Source organism: Aspergillus homomorphus, assembly GCF_003184865.1.
Source record: "Aspergillus homomorphus CBS 101889 unplaced genomic scaffold BO97scaffold_62, whole genome shotgun sequence".
Classification (NCBI taxonomy): Eukaryota; Fungi; Ascomycota; class Eurotiomycetes; order Eurotiales; family Aspergillaceae; genus Aspergillus; species Aspergillus homomorphus.
The window spans coordinates 111,996-126,239 of record NW_020291948.1 but is presented as its reverse complement, the minus strand read 5'-3'; the positions used below and the strand labels follow the sequence as shown (position 1 = coordinate 126,239).

General features: G+C 51.9%; 3 protein-coding genes and 1 non-coding gene across 4 annotated transcripts; 2 read left to right on the top strand and 2 right to left on the bottom strand.

Annotated features, from left to right (window-relative positions):
- Window positions 1-383: 383 nt before the first annotated feature.
- Window positions 384-2,934, bottom strand: BO97DRAFT_378243 (kleisin alpha). The gene is made up of 2 exons (XM_025693099.1): window positions 2,230-2,934; window positions 384-2,168 (listed from the first exon to the last, which is right to left on the bottom strand). Exons 1-2 carry the CDS (start codon window positions 2,491-2,493, stop codon window positions 654-656), a joined length of 1,779 nt encoding a protein of 592 aa, XP_025546746.1. The 5' UTR covers window positions 2,494-2,934; the 3' UTR covers window positions 384-653.
- A 654-nt stretch (window positions 2,935-3,588) lies between these two features.
- Window positions 3,589-7,173, top strand: pmr1 (Ca(2+)/Mn(2+)-transporting P-type ATPase PMR1). The gene is made up of 3 exons (XM_025693098.1): window positions 3,589-3,858; window positions 3,966-6,459; window positions 6,517-7,173. The coding sequence occupies exons 1-3, from the start codon at window positions 3,754-3,756 to the stop codon at window positions 7,089-7,091; spliced, it is 3,174 nt and encodes a 1,057-aa protein (XP_025546745.1). The 5' UTR covers window positions 3,589-3,753; the 3' UTR covers window positions 7,092-7,173.
- Window positions 7,174-7,607: 434 nt separating this feature from the next.
- Window positions 7,608-7,679, bottom strand: BO97DRAFT_t265. The gene has a single exon. It is a non-coding gene; the product is annotated as a tRNA-Arg (tRNA).
- A 3,872-nt stretch (window positions 7,680-11,551) lies between these two features.
- BO97DRAFT_408918 (ammonium transporter) lies at window positions 11,552-14,016 on the top strand. The gene is made up of 4 exons (XM_025695965.1): window positions 11,552-11,965; window positions 12,035-12,366; window positions 12,434-13,025; window positions 13,078-14,016. The coding sequence occupies exons 1-4, from the start codon at window positions 11,857-11,859 to the stop codon at window positions 13,719-13,721; spliced, it is 1,677 nt and encodes a 558-aa protein (XP_025546744.1). The 5' UTR covers window positions 11,552-11,856; the 3' UTR covers window positions 13,722-14,016.
- Window positions 14,017-14,244: the final 228 nt, after the last annotated feature.

The window sequence follows — 14,244 nt, the reverse complement described above, 5'->3', positions numbered from 1 at the left end:
AAGAGGATCCAGCCAAGCGCGTTAGCTTATCGCGCTGATCGTTTGGGGTTCGTCGGCCGTTCTTAGTCTCGCCTTCGGCTTCGAGCAAAGACCGAGCAGCCACACTAAGTGGTGATTCCCGAGACTACATTAATTTTATTATTTTCAAATATATAGATAAGTAAAAGACTGAGTGAGTAACACGGAGCCAGATTCAATTGCTGCCCCTATAAAATGAAGTTGTTCTGGCAGCGATGACGCCAGTTGACGTTTTGGTTGACTCGCCGTCATGATTGACCCATGGGTCACAGGAAAATGTAAGGCAGGCACTACGACTACTATTTAGTACATAGATAATCAATTGACCAGGACTCTCGTCAATGAGATGACTTACTTCTATTACACTTAAAGAAGACATAGCTATCACCTAAACAAAATCTTTGCCTCACAACCCGCAGAGCAAGATCCCAGCTCTTCAGAAGAATTCATTCAATAACCGCCTTTTCAGTCCCAAGGAGAGAGATAAACCCCCAAAACGCCAATCGATTCCACAATAAAGTAATCGCCGATACACAAAGTCGAACGGTTCCCGAGGGCATCACAGCCTCCACACGCACACACTACAGTCAAAGATGTACACGAACACGCACACAGAGAAAGTCACCCAGGTCCATTTAAGCGGCAGCCAGAGTGGCCTGCGAAGCAGCCTCCTCATTGGCACCTTCCTCAGCCCATGAGCCCCAGAGAGCTCGCTTGCCACGGATCTTGAGAGGGCCGCCAACAGTCTCGGGACGCTGTTCGACCTGAACAGCATCCTTGGTGGCCAGGACGAGGACCTCAAAGAACATCTTGGTCGCATCCGCCTTGGAGGCCTTCTTCTCCGGTAGGATTTCCTGGAACTTGACGCTCTTCTTCTGTGCCTCTGCCGATTCCCCGAGACGTTCACGAAGAATGTGAACAGCATGCTTCGTGCCGAGAGAGACAGGTCCGCTGTCTTGTACAATCGTATCATCGACTTCCTCCAGCGTGTGGTCCATTCCTTCGTCTTCACTCAAGTGCAAACCGTGGTGGTCCTCCTCATCGCCTGGAAAGTCGATGTCCGAGCGCTGGTGAAGAGTAGAATCCATTCCCACACCCTCATCGATCGGCAAGATCGTTTCTTCTTCGCCAAGTTCCAATGCTGGAGCGGCAGCGGCCTCCACATCCATGTCCGCGATTCCACTGTCACGCTTCCGCTTCAACTCACCAGCCTTCTGGACGGTGTCGAACGAGAGCAAATCCCGGAGTTCAGGGGCCCAACCACGTCCTCGGTCACCACCGAGCACGCTCGACACAAAGTCGCCATTCTTTTGCATGTTCATCAGGGTCAGTAGCACAGGGTCCCTGGGTAGCCACGACGAAGGCTTCAAGATGTGCGCGCGATCCTTATCCTGTTTCTTGACTTCATGCTCCCGGAGATCCGCTACCTCGTCAAGACCCATAATAACGACCTTGCGCCGCTTAGCCCGTTGTTCGTGTTGGGCGATCATCTCCTCCCCACCTTCCTCATTTCCCATTTCATTCGCAGCGGCCTCCTCTTCTGGATCGAGAAGCCGGTTGACTCGTTCCTCCGACATGTCGGTCAAGACGGTACTTTCACGTTCGAACCTCTCATCCGCATCCGGAACAATTTCTTCGTCGGGGCCGAGGTCCATATGGTCGTCCAGTTGCATGAAGTTATCATGGAGGCCATCATCGCCAAGATCCATTTTGTCCAACGGTGCGTCGTCCTCACCAAGGTCAAGGTCCAATTGCAAATTGTCGGCGTCGTTGAACTTTCCACCATCACTGAAAAGATCTTCTTCGACGGGGCGTGGTGCTGGAGCATCTCGACCAACTTCCATACTGAAGTCGTGACCCAAAGGTGTTTCATCTTCGCCCAGATCCAAATCAACCAGAGTGTGGTCCTCGAGGCGTGCGGGTTCTTGCGAGGCCGAGCGCCGCAAACCAGTATCAGGGAGCAGTTGACTACCAAAATCCATAGAACCCGGTCGCTTGCCCTCTGGTTCCAAATTAAGCGACTGCGGTATCAGAAGAGCAGAGTCCAGGTTCATAAATAGATCAGATTCGGTGAGTACATCAGGCAATGTGATGCCACCGGGTGCGACGACCGTGGTCGTCAAGTCGTTGTTGTTCGTGAGACGGAAGGCCTGGACAGTCAGGCAGTCAGCGATAGGCGATTGTATCCACAGGATTCACGACTAGACATACCATTTTAATTTTCATAAGAGCCTCGTTGCAGTCATCTAAGAGATAACGCGCTTTGCGGCTATAGATACGGACAACACCTAACAGCAGCTGACCGCTCAGTCGCAAGGCCATGGGCGCCTGTCCTTGGTCGACAATGGCGCTGACGCTACTTTCGATATCGGATTGCAAAATATGCGACTTAGAAAGTTTGCGCTCTAGGTTAGCGGACAGCCAGACGCGGGCCAGCGGCCCGGTCTTCGACAGAAGCGTCTCCGAATAGAACATATCAGCGGTGAGAAGTAGGAGATCGGTTCAGGATAATGCTTAAAGGAAGTCAACGACAAGTAGGGACTCTTCCAAAAAGAAACCCGCCCGGTGCCGGGGGGGGGGGTTTGGTTGTGGTGTGGTGATGAGTTCCCTGGCAACCAACGTACGATGACGCGCCGGGAGCCGAAAACAAAAGGATCAGCGAGTGGTGCTTCGCCCCCTACGGCGTTCGAGGTACGACCACACTGACACGATCTATTCGAATCAGGTAGAGATTGTAAAATGTGTTGGAATGATAGTCGCGTAAATTGCGACCCCAGTATAATCCCTATATCAATAGGTTGGAGGGGAAACGGAAGGATGAGGGGGTCGGATTAAATCGAGAAAAGCAGGCGGTTGGGGGAAAAGTGGGTGGAGGATGAAAGGTGTGGTGTGGGATGGAAGGGAATGGGAGGAAACATGAGGGCGCGTCTCAATGACTGGCGGTTTCCAAGGCGGAAAGGGACTGATACCGTGGACAACAGCAGTGGTTGCCCAGCCTCCCCTCTCCAACCCCTGTCCACTGATTGGCGGAGAGACACGATGGCCGAGATCACGTGCCATAAGTTACATAAGCATCTGGTCACCTGTGACACTGCTTGCACTAATCCCCATCCGGTGACTACGGATCAACGCGTAATCCGGAAACACTAATCCGCATTGGGGAAAGAGAAAAGAAAGTCCCAAAGAGGCAGTAAAAGACCTGAGGTCTTGAGGTTTCGTTGAAGGCTCTATTCAATACTCAATGGAATCTCAGCTTCTTCGGTTCGGCTCGTACTTGAACGGCCCGCATCAGTGCTATCTGAGAAGCTCGTCCTCAAAACTATACTTAGCTTCTGCTATCGTCGTGGCTAACCATCACTTGAACTCCAAGTCAAATACTACGACGTACCCGATCTAACCACGACTAATCAGTGGCCGCAAGCCGACCCTCCCCTCGCCGCACGGCCCTGTCCCTGTGTCCACTTAGTGACCCCCCATCTTGCCTTTAACCAACTGAACTATTATCGATGCAGTTACGGCCAGGTCGCGTCTACGACTACTAGAACGTGGCTTTCTCGCCGTGCCGGCCGCCTTGGATTTTTCTTGTGATCTGGAACCAACCTTCACCCTTTCCTTCCCTGAAAACCACCCCCATACTCTCCCTTCTCTGAACACTGGTTCCCGATGGGATGGTAATAGCTGGTGCTTGATCTTTTTGGGCCTTATTTTTCCCTTTCTTCCGACAAAGCATGAGAGATGTCAAGGTCCGAATCGCCCTCGCTCCCTCTTCATAATGTCCAGACCGATTCGAGGCCTCAATCAACGACGCCTGCGGGTGTGCGCTCTACTATCTCCCCCTCGGTAAGTCAAGGAAATCTCAATATCGAAGGCCGTCGCATTCTTCGAGCTGTCCATCGCTATTATAATTGATTGGGCGCAGCTGATTTCAAGCGCCACGCACTCGACAGACATCCACCTCTACGTATTCGCTTTTAGGCCCTCAAGAAACCGCAGAGCGATTGCAGACCTCGCTCGTTCATGGACTGACGCCGGCGGAGGCGGAGGTTCGGCTCGCACGCGATGGACCTAACGAACTACCTCACGAAGACCCGGAACCTATCTGGCTCCGTTTCTTGAAGCAATTTCGCGAGACCCTGATCCTGCTCCTCCTGGCCTCCGCGGGGATATCCTTTGTTATGGGCAATTACGATGATGCAATCAGTATCACCCTCGCCGTTACAATTGTCGTCAGCGTCGGCTTTGTTCAGGAATACCGGTCGGAAAAGTCTCTGGAAGCCTTGAACCGTCTCGTTCCACATCATGCGCATTTGATCCGCGACATCCCCTCAAACGGTCCCCCCATGGCAAACTCGGTCGCAGCAGTCACTGGAGAGATCGAACTACAAGAGCTTCAGAGCAAAAGTCCGTCCATCTCTAACGCTGTCAAAGCGTCAAGCACTGTTCCAGCAAATGAGTTGGTGCCTGGTGATCTGGTCTTATTCACCGTTGGCGACCGCATCCCGGCCGACATTAGGATCACCGCAGCCACGGATTTAGCCATCGATGAATCTAACCTGACGGGTGAGAATGAACCAGTGGTCAAATATTCTGACGCGATTCGCAGCTCGAAACCCCTTTCATTGCAACCACCCCGATCACCGTTCTATGATGCTCCCGCCAGCGGCGCGGTCGGAGCAGATATCCGTTTGAATGAACAGCACAACATCGCTTTTATGGGAACTCTGGTGCGCTCCGGATACGGCCAGGGTATTGTCATCGGAACCGGTGCTCAGACTGAGTTCGGTAGCATTTCGGCCTCGCTGCAGGAGATTGAGAGCCCACGGACCCCGATGCAGCTGTCCATGGACCGTCTCGGTCAGGAGTTGAGCTACATATCGTTTGGTGTCATCGCACTTATTGTTGTGATCGGCTTGATTCAAGGTCGGAAGCTACTCGAGATGTTCACCATTGGGGTTTCGCTCGCAGTTGCCGCGATCCCAGAAGGCCTCCCGATTATTGTCACGGTGACCTTGGCTTTGGGGGTACTACGCATGGCTAAAAGAGGGGCTATCATGCGAAGGCTGCCCAGTGTTGAGACCTTGGGCTCAGTCAATGTTGTGTGCAGTGATAAAACTGGCACACTGACTCTCAACCACATGACTGTCACCAAAATGTGGCACTTTGATTGCTCGGAGCCATTTGAGGTGCACAACGACATTACTTCATTGACTCCAGGACCCGCGGCTCGAACGGTGCTTCGCGTTGGCAACATTGCCAATAATGCCAGATTGTCACGTGTGCATGCGAACTCGCCGGCTAGCGCATCCTCTGCTGCCGTATTGTCCTCGACTGATGATAGGGCTTCGGGGAGTGTTCGAAGCAGATGGGTTGGGCAGCCGACTGACGTCGCTATACTCGATTTACTGGACATATTCGGAGAGGACGATGTGCGCGATCGAATCAGCGCCCGCGTTGCTGAGACCCCTTTCAGTTCCGAGCGCAAGTGGATGGGCGTGATCATCGGCAGCGGCACACCTGGCGAATCATCCTCACTTGCCGCTCCGGGGGGTACTAACATGGCTTACATCAAGGGTGCACTCGAGCAGGTTCTAGCGCGTTGTGATACCTACCTGACTAAGGATGGGCGGGAAGTGATCCTGGATGAACCTCGACGGCAGACTGTGCGGCAGGCGGCCGAGCAGATGGCATCGGAAGGGTTGAGGGTTTTAGGTTTTGCCAGCGGTTTATCCAGGGACGGTGCCAAGGGAAGAACACTGGGCAGTCGATCGGGTACGCCTATGTCACGCACCAGTCAAGGCGACGACGATGAGCGATACAACGGGCTCGTCTTTGCCGGGTTGGTGGGCATGAACGACCCCCCTCGCAAGGATGTCCACAAATCTATTCGGCGATTGATGGCCGGAGGGGTGCGGATAATCATGATCACTGGAGATGCCGAGACTACTGCAGTCGCCATCGCTAGGAAATTGGGTATGCCGATTAATGATGCGCCTGGGTCACGACCTGTCATCAGTGGTGAGGAAATTGAGCGGATGAGCACAGGTGAACTGTCCCAGGCAATTGCCTCTACGTCTATCTTTGCCAGAACGAGTCCAGACCACAAGATGAAACTGGTCCGTGCTCTGCAGGCCCGAGGAGATGTAGTAGCCATGACGGGTGATGGTGTCAATGATGCACCGGCCCTGAAGAAGGCGGATATCGGGATCTCTATGGGCAAGCTGGGAACTGATGTTGCCAAGGAGGCGGCGGATATGATTTTGACAGACGACGACTTTTCAACCATTCTCCGGGCAATCGAGCAGGGTAAAGGCATATTTTATAACATCCAGAACTTCATCACCTTCCAGCTCAGTACCAGTGTGGCTGCTCTCAGTCTTGTCCTGCTGAGCACGACTCTCGGCTTCAAGAACCCATTGAATGCGATGCAGATTCTCTGGATCAGTGAGTATTTTCATGTCCTGCTACTTCTTCATCCTTATATTGATCCCTCTTGCCTAGATATCCTCATGGATGGTCCCCCGGCACAGTCTCTTGGCGTAGAGCCGGTGGATCCTTCGATCATGAACCGTCCTCCGCGCCCGAGGTCGGCTCGTGTCTTGACGAGACCACTGATTCAGCGGGTCCTTACCTCAGCCATGGTCATCATGCTCGGCACCCTAACCATCTATGTGTACGAGATGAGCGATGTGGACGACGTGGGCCACCCTGGCAAGCGGGCGCGCATGGTCACTGCCCACGACACGACGATGACATTCACGTGCTTCGTACTGTTTGACATGTTCAACGCCCTGACCTGTCGCAGTGAGGGCAAGTCGGTCCTGCGAGGCGAGATCTCGCTTTTCAGCAACAAGATGTTCAATTACGCCGTGCTGGGCTCCCTGGCCGGCCAGGCGTGCGTCATCTACCTGCCCTTCTTGCAGCGGGTGTTCCAAACAGAGGCGCTGAACCTGGCGCATCTTTTCAAGTTGGTTTGTATCTCCAGCAGTGTATTTTGGGTAGACGAGGCGCGAAAGTATTATATGGCGTTGCAACGACGGAGAACCGTAGGGGTGGGATACAGTTCCAATGTCTGATAGATGCATGGGATGAATGGGTGTCCGAGTCGGATTTCTGGGTTAATAATACCACTATAACTTACATATGTATAGAACAAAGACCATGGTTCTCGTGTATTGTGCTATTGATAGGTCGAACAATGCACCGTGGGAATATGTGAGTGCGTTCAATCACATATACTTACCCTGGAACCAGCTGTAGAACTGTACGGCATGAAGCACCATACTCGCACAGGCCGCGGAGAGCTATAGTAGCCGGCCGGCAGGTCGAGCCTGGAAACAGCTCAGTGGTATGTATACTCCCAGGACATCTTGATGGACGTGCATCTGGTTGGGGACTGGGCTATTGCAGATGTGATCACTGTGTGCGGAACCTCGGGGAAGTGCATAAAGGCATATATGCAGCGCACTCAACCTGTTCATTCAACCTGTCCATTGTTCACGTCCTTCATCTGTGTCTATAGTTTGGGACATGCCGGAGTGGGTACAGACATGTCAACATACATGTCTGAACTTGAAAAGTGCAAAAAGTAGTGACCTACGCAGGGCTCGAACCTGCAATCTCTTGATTCGTAGTCAAGCGCCTTACCATTGGGCCAGCAGGCCAGGCTATCGAAAATGCAACTTGATTGCGGCTATAGATTCATTGTTTTGCTTTATGCATTTGTACTCCCCCCTGGACCCATTATTATCATCCAAGAGTGTGAAAATCCCATACAGGCAGCAATGTGCTAGACCTGTTATATTTGACAAGTAGGTTGTTTGGTGCTCTGGTATTCCGCTCCTGCCACACTCGCCTTATATAGGTCTCATCGGTTCATCGCATTGGACCTGATATAGGCCTAGAATCACTCACATGTTTAGCCGAGATATATTCGCCTGTTCGGAATCTTGACTCGCGTGTGTCGTACGCCGGAATGGACAGATGACCATAAAAAATGCATATCCAGACGATCATAGCACAACTGCGCAAGGGACTCGGCATATATGCAACGAGATTGCCGGCTCACGCACCCAACAATTGGATCTATAGCTGCAATGGACACATAGCCGCAATGTACTGGGTCCTAGTAAAATCAAACAAGCACCACGACTGCATGACAGGTTCCGAGACATGGTGAAATCAACTTAACGATAAACTGGATATGTTGTATAGACAGTAGTTCATTGTTGTGCAATTAAGCACTGTCAGCCCTGAGAGACACTACAGTCCATAGCTCCATGCTAACCCCAGATTCCTTCAGATATGCCGGTAGTTTGACCTTAGCTCTGCTCCTGGAGGGTCTAACATACTCCTCTCGATGCACTAACTCATTTCCCACAGCCCTCTCACCCACACAGGAGTAATGTACGGAGAAGATGTCCAGTCAAGATGAACAGAAAACCAGTGGAGGAAGTAACAGAGACACTGAGACACCCGACAAGCAGGTCATGATCACGATCGCCAAGGAACTAGGCCCGAAGCAGGAAGGAGAGGGGCCGGAAGGGCCTGTCAGGGACGGACGGGCCTCGTCCTTATCTCTACCTAGTGCAGCACTACAGGGGTGATATCTGTAGATTACGGAGGCCTATATCGGCGTCGGGCGGGCAGCTTCTGGGCTGGCTATTCTGCCTAGGCCATCGGGATCCCATTCAGCTCTTCCTGCAGTCCTGGATTCTTTTTTCTTTTCTGTTTCTTTTTCTTTTTCTTTTCTTTTTTTTTTTTCTGGTTCCGGAACGCAAGAGACAGAGAGGCAAAGCCTGGGGGCGAAGGGATGGAGTCCGTCCTGACTCCACTTCCCACCTCTTGCTTCGTCGAGTCTTATGCCTGTGGATCAGAGCCCCCATCTAGGCCTCTAGTATTTTCTGGAGTTCGCCGCGGAGGGGGCAAATCAACTGTGATCGTGATCGCTTGCAAGTCAGCTAGATACACCTGCGTCCAGTGCTTAAACAAGCTAGTTTCAGCCGAGCACATTACTAGACAAGACAAGAATCCTCGCGTTTGTATAGAAAACAACACGAAGGTGGTTGGCGTGGTGAGATAAAGAATGCCAGGTATGCCGGAGGTCCCCGAGTCAATCCGCGGGCCGGCGGCGAGTGCAAAACGGAAGAAGAAGAAGAAGGCGCGCAACCCGCGGGGGGTGATTCCGAGCCTTCCCGAGCGGGACATCGGGAAAATAAGGAAAGCCAATGAACAGACGAAGGGATTGCCATTGGCGAAGCTTCTTGTTATCAGCACGATGGAGCCGCTTGACGCCTGTACTAGACCTCATTCGGCTCTAGTGGAGCCCCACCCCGGCTTGGGTGGCGTGCAGCACCTTATCGCGACCTCCCAGCCAATCGTTCCCAAGCAATGATGAGCTCAGAGAAAAGGACTTTGATAAGGCCGTATCTTTTATCTTTCCCTCACCTATTGTTGTTCCACAGATCAGGCCGAGTGGATTCCCCCAAGAAAAGGAAGTTGGTGAAACCGAAACTGTGAAACTCCAACCTGGGTCGACACTCTTTGCGAGATAGCGGTTCCCAGTTAGGCTTTCGTATTGTTTGTGATAGTCTAGGAGGTAGGGGCAAGGGATACACGCCTTACGTTTCTGGTTTTCTCCCCGAGGTGCAAACTGCGGCCAAAGAGGACGCTGTTGCGGATGGAGATCGAGTCGTACTCGGCTCTTGAGAGTGCGATGTCTAGAAAACCAATTAGCCATCCTCGACATCCCCGCGCTCCCAATTGGTAAGCCTTTAGGTACAACGTCGCAGATCGACTGCTGTCCGTTTATTATCATCGGGCACGAGCGATAGGGAAGCGAGGTCGATAAGATGCATGATACATAGCTATCTCCCCTACCGTAACCGCCCGGAGTTCCGCAGGCATAAATACAAGTCAAGTGAGCCCTGCTGTCCCTCGAAATATCCCAGGGATTATTTTTGAAAAAAAGCCAGATTCCATTGCCAGTCGTCCTGATCCAGCAGCAATGACGTTGATGCAAAAGCTGACAGCGACGGAGGATCGATCAAACCTACACCAGGCGAAATGTTTAATGTGCCAACTGTATGTACATCACCCAATGCCAAAAACTCTCAAGCCACTTGCCTCAAAAGGCTCTTTGGCTGTCTTGATGCATCGGAGGCTCAGGTCTGGGCAGTACTTCGTGTCCGCCAATGATCAGGCCAGTGGAAGCGAGCGGGATGGCATCTCGTAACCTTGGTTGTGATACCGAGAGTTGAACGCAGATGAAGATGACTGGCATTCACAGCTGACAGACGATCAGCTTATCTGTTGACCTCAGGATCTCCGCTGTCGCGCGAGAGGCAGGATGCATTCCCTGTTCGTCTAGTATATATCTAGATATGCTCAGCAGTAGTTCTGGAGGGTTGCCATCGACTAATCCACATTCTGCAGACGCAGCTTTACCTGATTCGGGGTGGACTGCCCCGTCCGTCCCCGTCTGGGTTTTGCCACGAGGGAATCAAAATTGGAAATTCGACAGATGAACAGGTCGGTGACTGAAGCTGATGAGGGACATTGCCTCGAGACATGCGACGGAGATATCTGAGATACCTACTTCTAGTACCTGAGTAAGGTAGGTATCTGGACTGCCCTCCTCTCCCACCATACAGTACAAGGAAGGAGTGCAGGAAGGAAGGAAAGAAGGTAATGAGGTTGCAAGGGTTTGGTCGAGGATCGTCGGGCCCGAGTTTATTTTATCCCATTTGATTTTTCAACTCTTACTCGTTATCGCACGCTCTCTGATTGACTACCATAAATCCAATCTATTTTATTTTATTTTTATTTTTATTTTTATTTTCTTTTCCCGATAGCCTTTTTTATTTTCCCGTCTAGCAACAGCATCAGCATCAGCATCAGCACCGGGTAGCCTTTTTTTCTTCCAATTCATCATCCTCATATCCTCGTCTTCTCCACGCGACATCTCCCATTAAGACGTCCTTAATTCCTGCTCAGCCGTCTGATTCTTTCTCCACCTCCCTCTGTCACCATTTTCGGGCCCTCTCCCGACACAATTCCAGCAATACAGGGCCGATCGGTTTCATTGTCCGGTTCACCGTGAGAAGCTCCACCTTTTCCTTCCGGTGCCCAACGGGGGGATCCATTCTTCAATTCAAGAGCAGAAGAGAAGAGAAGGAAGAAATAGGGAAACCTTAGGGAGAAACCTCTGGCGTCTTGCCCTCTCCCTTCTGTCTTCTAGTCTATACTCAATCATCCTATGGTTTCATTCGACCCACTCCGGTGTCTTTCCAGAAACTCGTTGCCAGTCGGTTACACTTCATATTTATATCTCGCCCGCGCCTCCGCCCCGTGGCGGTTTCTCTTTCTCCACATCCGACGACGGCGGAGTTCTACTACTACGGATTACTACCTACTACTCTCGACTGACTTCATCCTCTTCCTCTTCTTCTCCCTCCTCATCTCGGTCCTCCATCCTCTCCCTCCTTCACTCTCCTCTGCCCTCTTCATTCCGTCATTCATTCCGATCTCGGGGTGACATCGCTTTCAATCCAGACTCCTTCCTCCCTCTTCATACCCTCTTTCGTCACGCCCTTCCATACCCTCTTGCCTATCTTCACTCCTTATCTCCCTTCCATCCTTTTTTCTCGCGCACCGATTTATACGGAAACCATAATACCTTGTATGGATTGACAAATCACCACTGGTTTCATCTTTTCAGTTTCCATATTCCGCCATCCGCCAGTTCTCAGCGAGAGGACAAATTGGGCGGTGGTGACTCAACTCGCTTTTTGAAATCCCCAATTCTCTCGCCACATCAAGTCGATTACCACCCAATTCACAATGTCGGGCAACGTCGGCGTCTACATTCCCAAATATGCGTCATACAACTGGACGGGCGCCCCCTCCGACTACGATGCCCTTGCTACCAACGAACTGGGAGGCGATTCTCGTACGTGACCCTGTGCGGGCTATGTAGCCTCCCATCGCCCTTCATCCCGATGCTGACCTCAAGTCGTAGGAACGGAGAACCTGAACAAATGGTTCCAGTCCGGAGATCAGGCCTTTATCATTGTGTCTTCTGCCATGGTCATGGTCATGATTCCCGGTCTCGCGTTCCTCTACTCTGGTCTTGCGCGCCGCAAGTCGGCTCTCAGTATGATCTGGGCCTGTATGGCATCCTTCTCCGTCGTCACATTCCAATGGTACTTCTGGGGTTACTCCTTAGCCTTCTCACCCACCGCTACCAACGGATACATCGGTAACTTGCGCAACTTCGGTCTCATGAAAACGCTCGCCGACCCCAGCCCTGGATCTCCCCTCGTCCCGAATCTGCTCTATGCCTTCTATCAGGTACGATATCATGCGATGCTTCTGGATATTTCGGTCCGAGACACTGACTTAGGGCTTGGTTCTATAGATGCAATTTTGCGGTGTAACGGCGGCCATCATTATGGGAGCGGTGGCTGAAAGAGGTCGTATGCTGCCGGCCATGGTGTTTGTTTTCATCTGGGCTACTATTGTCTACTGCCCCTTGGCATGTTGGGCTTGGAATGCGAATGGATGGGCGTATAAGTATGGTGTCTTGGATTACGCGGGTGGTGGTCCTGTCGAGATCGGATCTGGTCTGTCTGCCTTCGCTTACTCGATGGTTCTCGGTCGCCGCCAGGAACGAATGATGCTCAATTTTCGTCCGCACAACGTCTCGCTCATTTTGCTTGGCACCGTCTTTCTCTGGTTTGGATGGCTGGGATTTAACGGTGGTTCGGCCTTCGGAGCCAACTTGCGTGCCGCCATGGCATGCTGGAATACCAACCTGACTGGAGCATTCGCGGCCATGACCTGGGTGTTGCTCGATTGGCGCTTGGCTCGCAAATGGTCCATGGTCGGATGGTGTTCCGGCACTATCTCGGGTCTCGTTGCGGCTACTCCTGCCTCGGGTTTCATCCCTCCCTGGGCCAGCGTGATTCTTGGTGTCGTGACCGGCATTGTTTGCAACTACTCCACCAAGGGTAAGTTCTTTCATGTCATCATCAACAAAATGGTAGAAGCTAATAAGCACAGTGAAATACTGGGTTGGGATTGACGACTCGATGGATGTGCTTGCTGAGCACGGAATTGCGGGTATCGTCGGTTTGATCTTCAATGCTTTTTTTGCGGACGATGCGATCGTGGGGCTCGACGGAGTGAACACAGGATCCCGCTCGGGCGGCTGGCTGATCCACAATTGGAAGCAACTATACATTCAAATCGCTTACGTTGTGGCCACTTGCGCCTACGCTTTCGTCATGTCTGCAATCATCGCCTACGCCATTAACGCCATCCCTGGTCTCAAGCTGCGCGCCTCGGAGGAAGCAGAACTTTTGGGTATGGACGACGACCAACTGGGTGAATTTGCGTACGATTATGTGGAAGTACGCCGTGACTACCTAGCCTGGACCCCTCAGAAGCACGACCAGTTGGAAGATGGCCACGAGATTCCGGCCGCAGCGCGGTACGGTATTGGCGAGCACAGTGAAATGATGTTGGATGGTCACGCCCCGGTTGGCGTGGACAGTCGCGGCTGCAGTGAAGGCGAGTCGGGCATCCAGGAAATCAAGATGGCGCCGGCCCCGCGTCAAGTGGCCGAGCACAATCCGGCACACGAGCCCGAACCTATTGGGGAGTCGTTACCGGAAATCCCCGTGCAGGGGAAGATTGAGACCTGATAATCAGCTCGGCTAATTGCTCTTTGCTTTTCTGTTCTATTGTGATATCCAGCGTCGCCCTTATCCCTGAGCCATTTTTGTGTTCTGTCTTTTTCAGTGTATATCTGTCGGTGTGGGAAGCCCTCTTCTGATACTTCTTTTTACTTTGCACGGCGTTACGTGGGATCAGCACACCCGTGGGTCCTGTATACCTACCTGCTGGGTGGTTTGTATATATTAGGTTCTCCAGCTGGCGGGATGATTCTTTTCAGTGTTCAGGATTGATACCATCACATGCATAGATTTTGATCGAATTGAAATAGTTATATATATATGAACGACTGAGCATGCATGAATCTAGGCATGTTACCTGGTCAGGTTTAGCATTGCCAGGTGACCTAACTGTGATTCAATCTGCACATGGAAGCTACACAGGGTTTCTAGGTTTCAAGTATCCACTTACAGACCGTCCTGTTTCTTGATTGAGTGACAAACAAGCTCGTTGACCATGGTGTGACAAATTGATCACATGGATAGTGGGTCT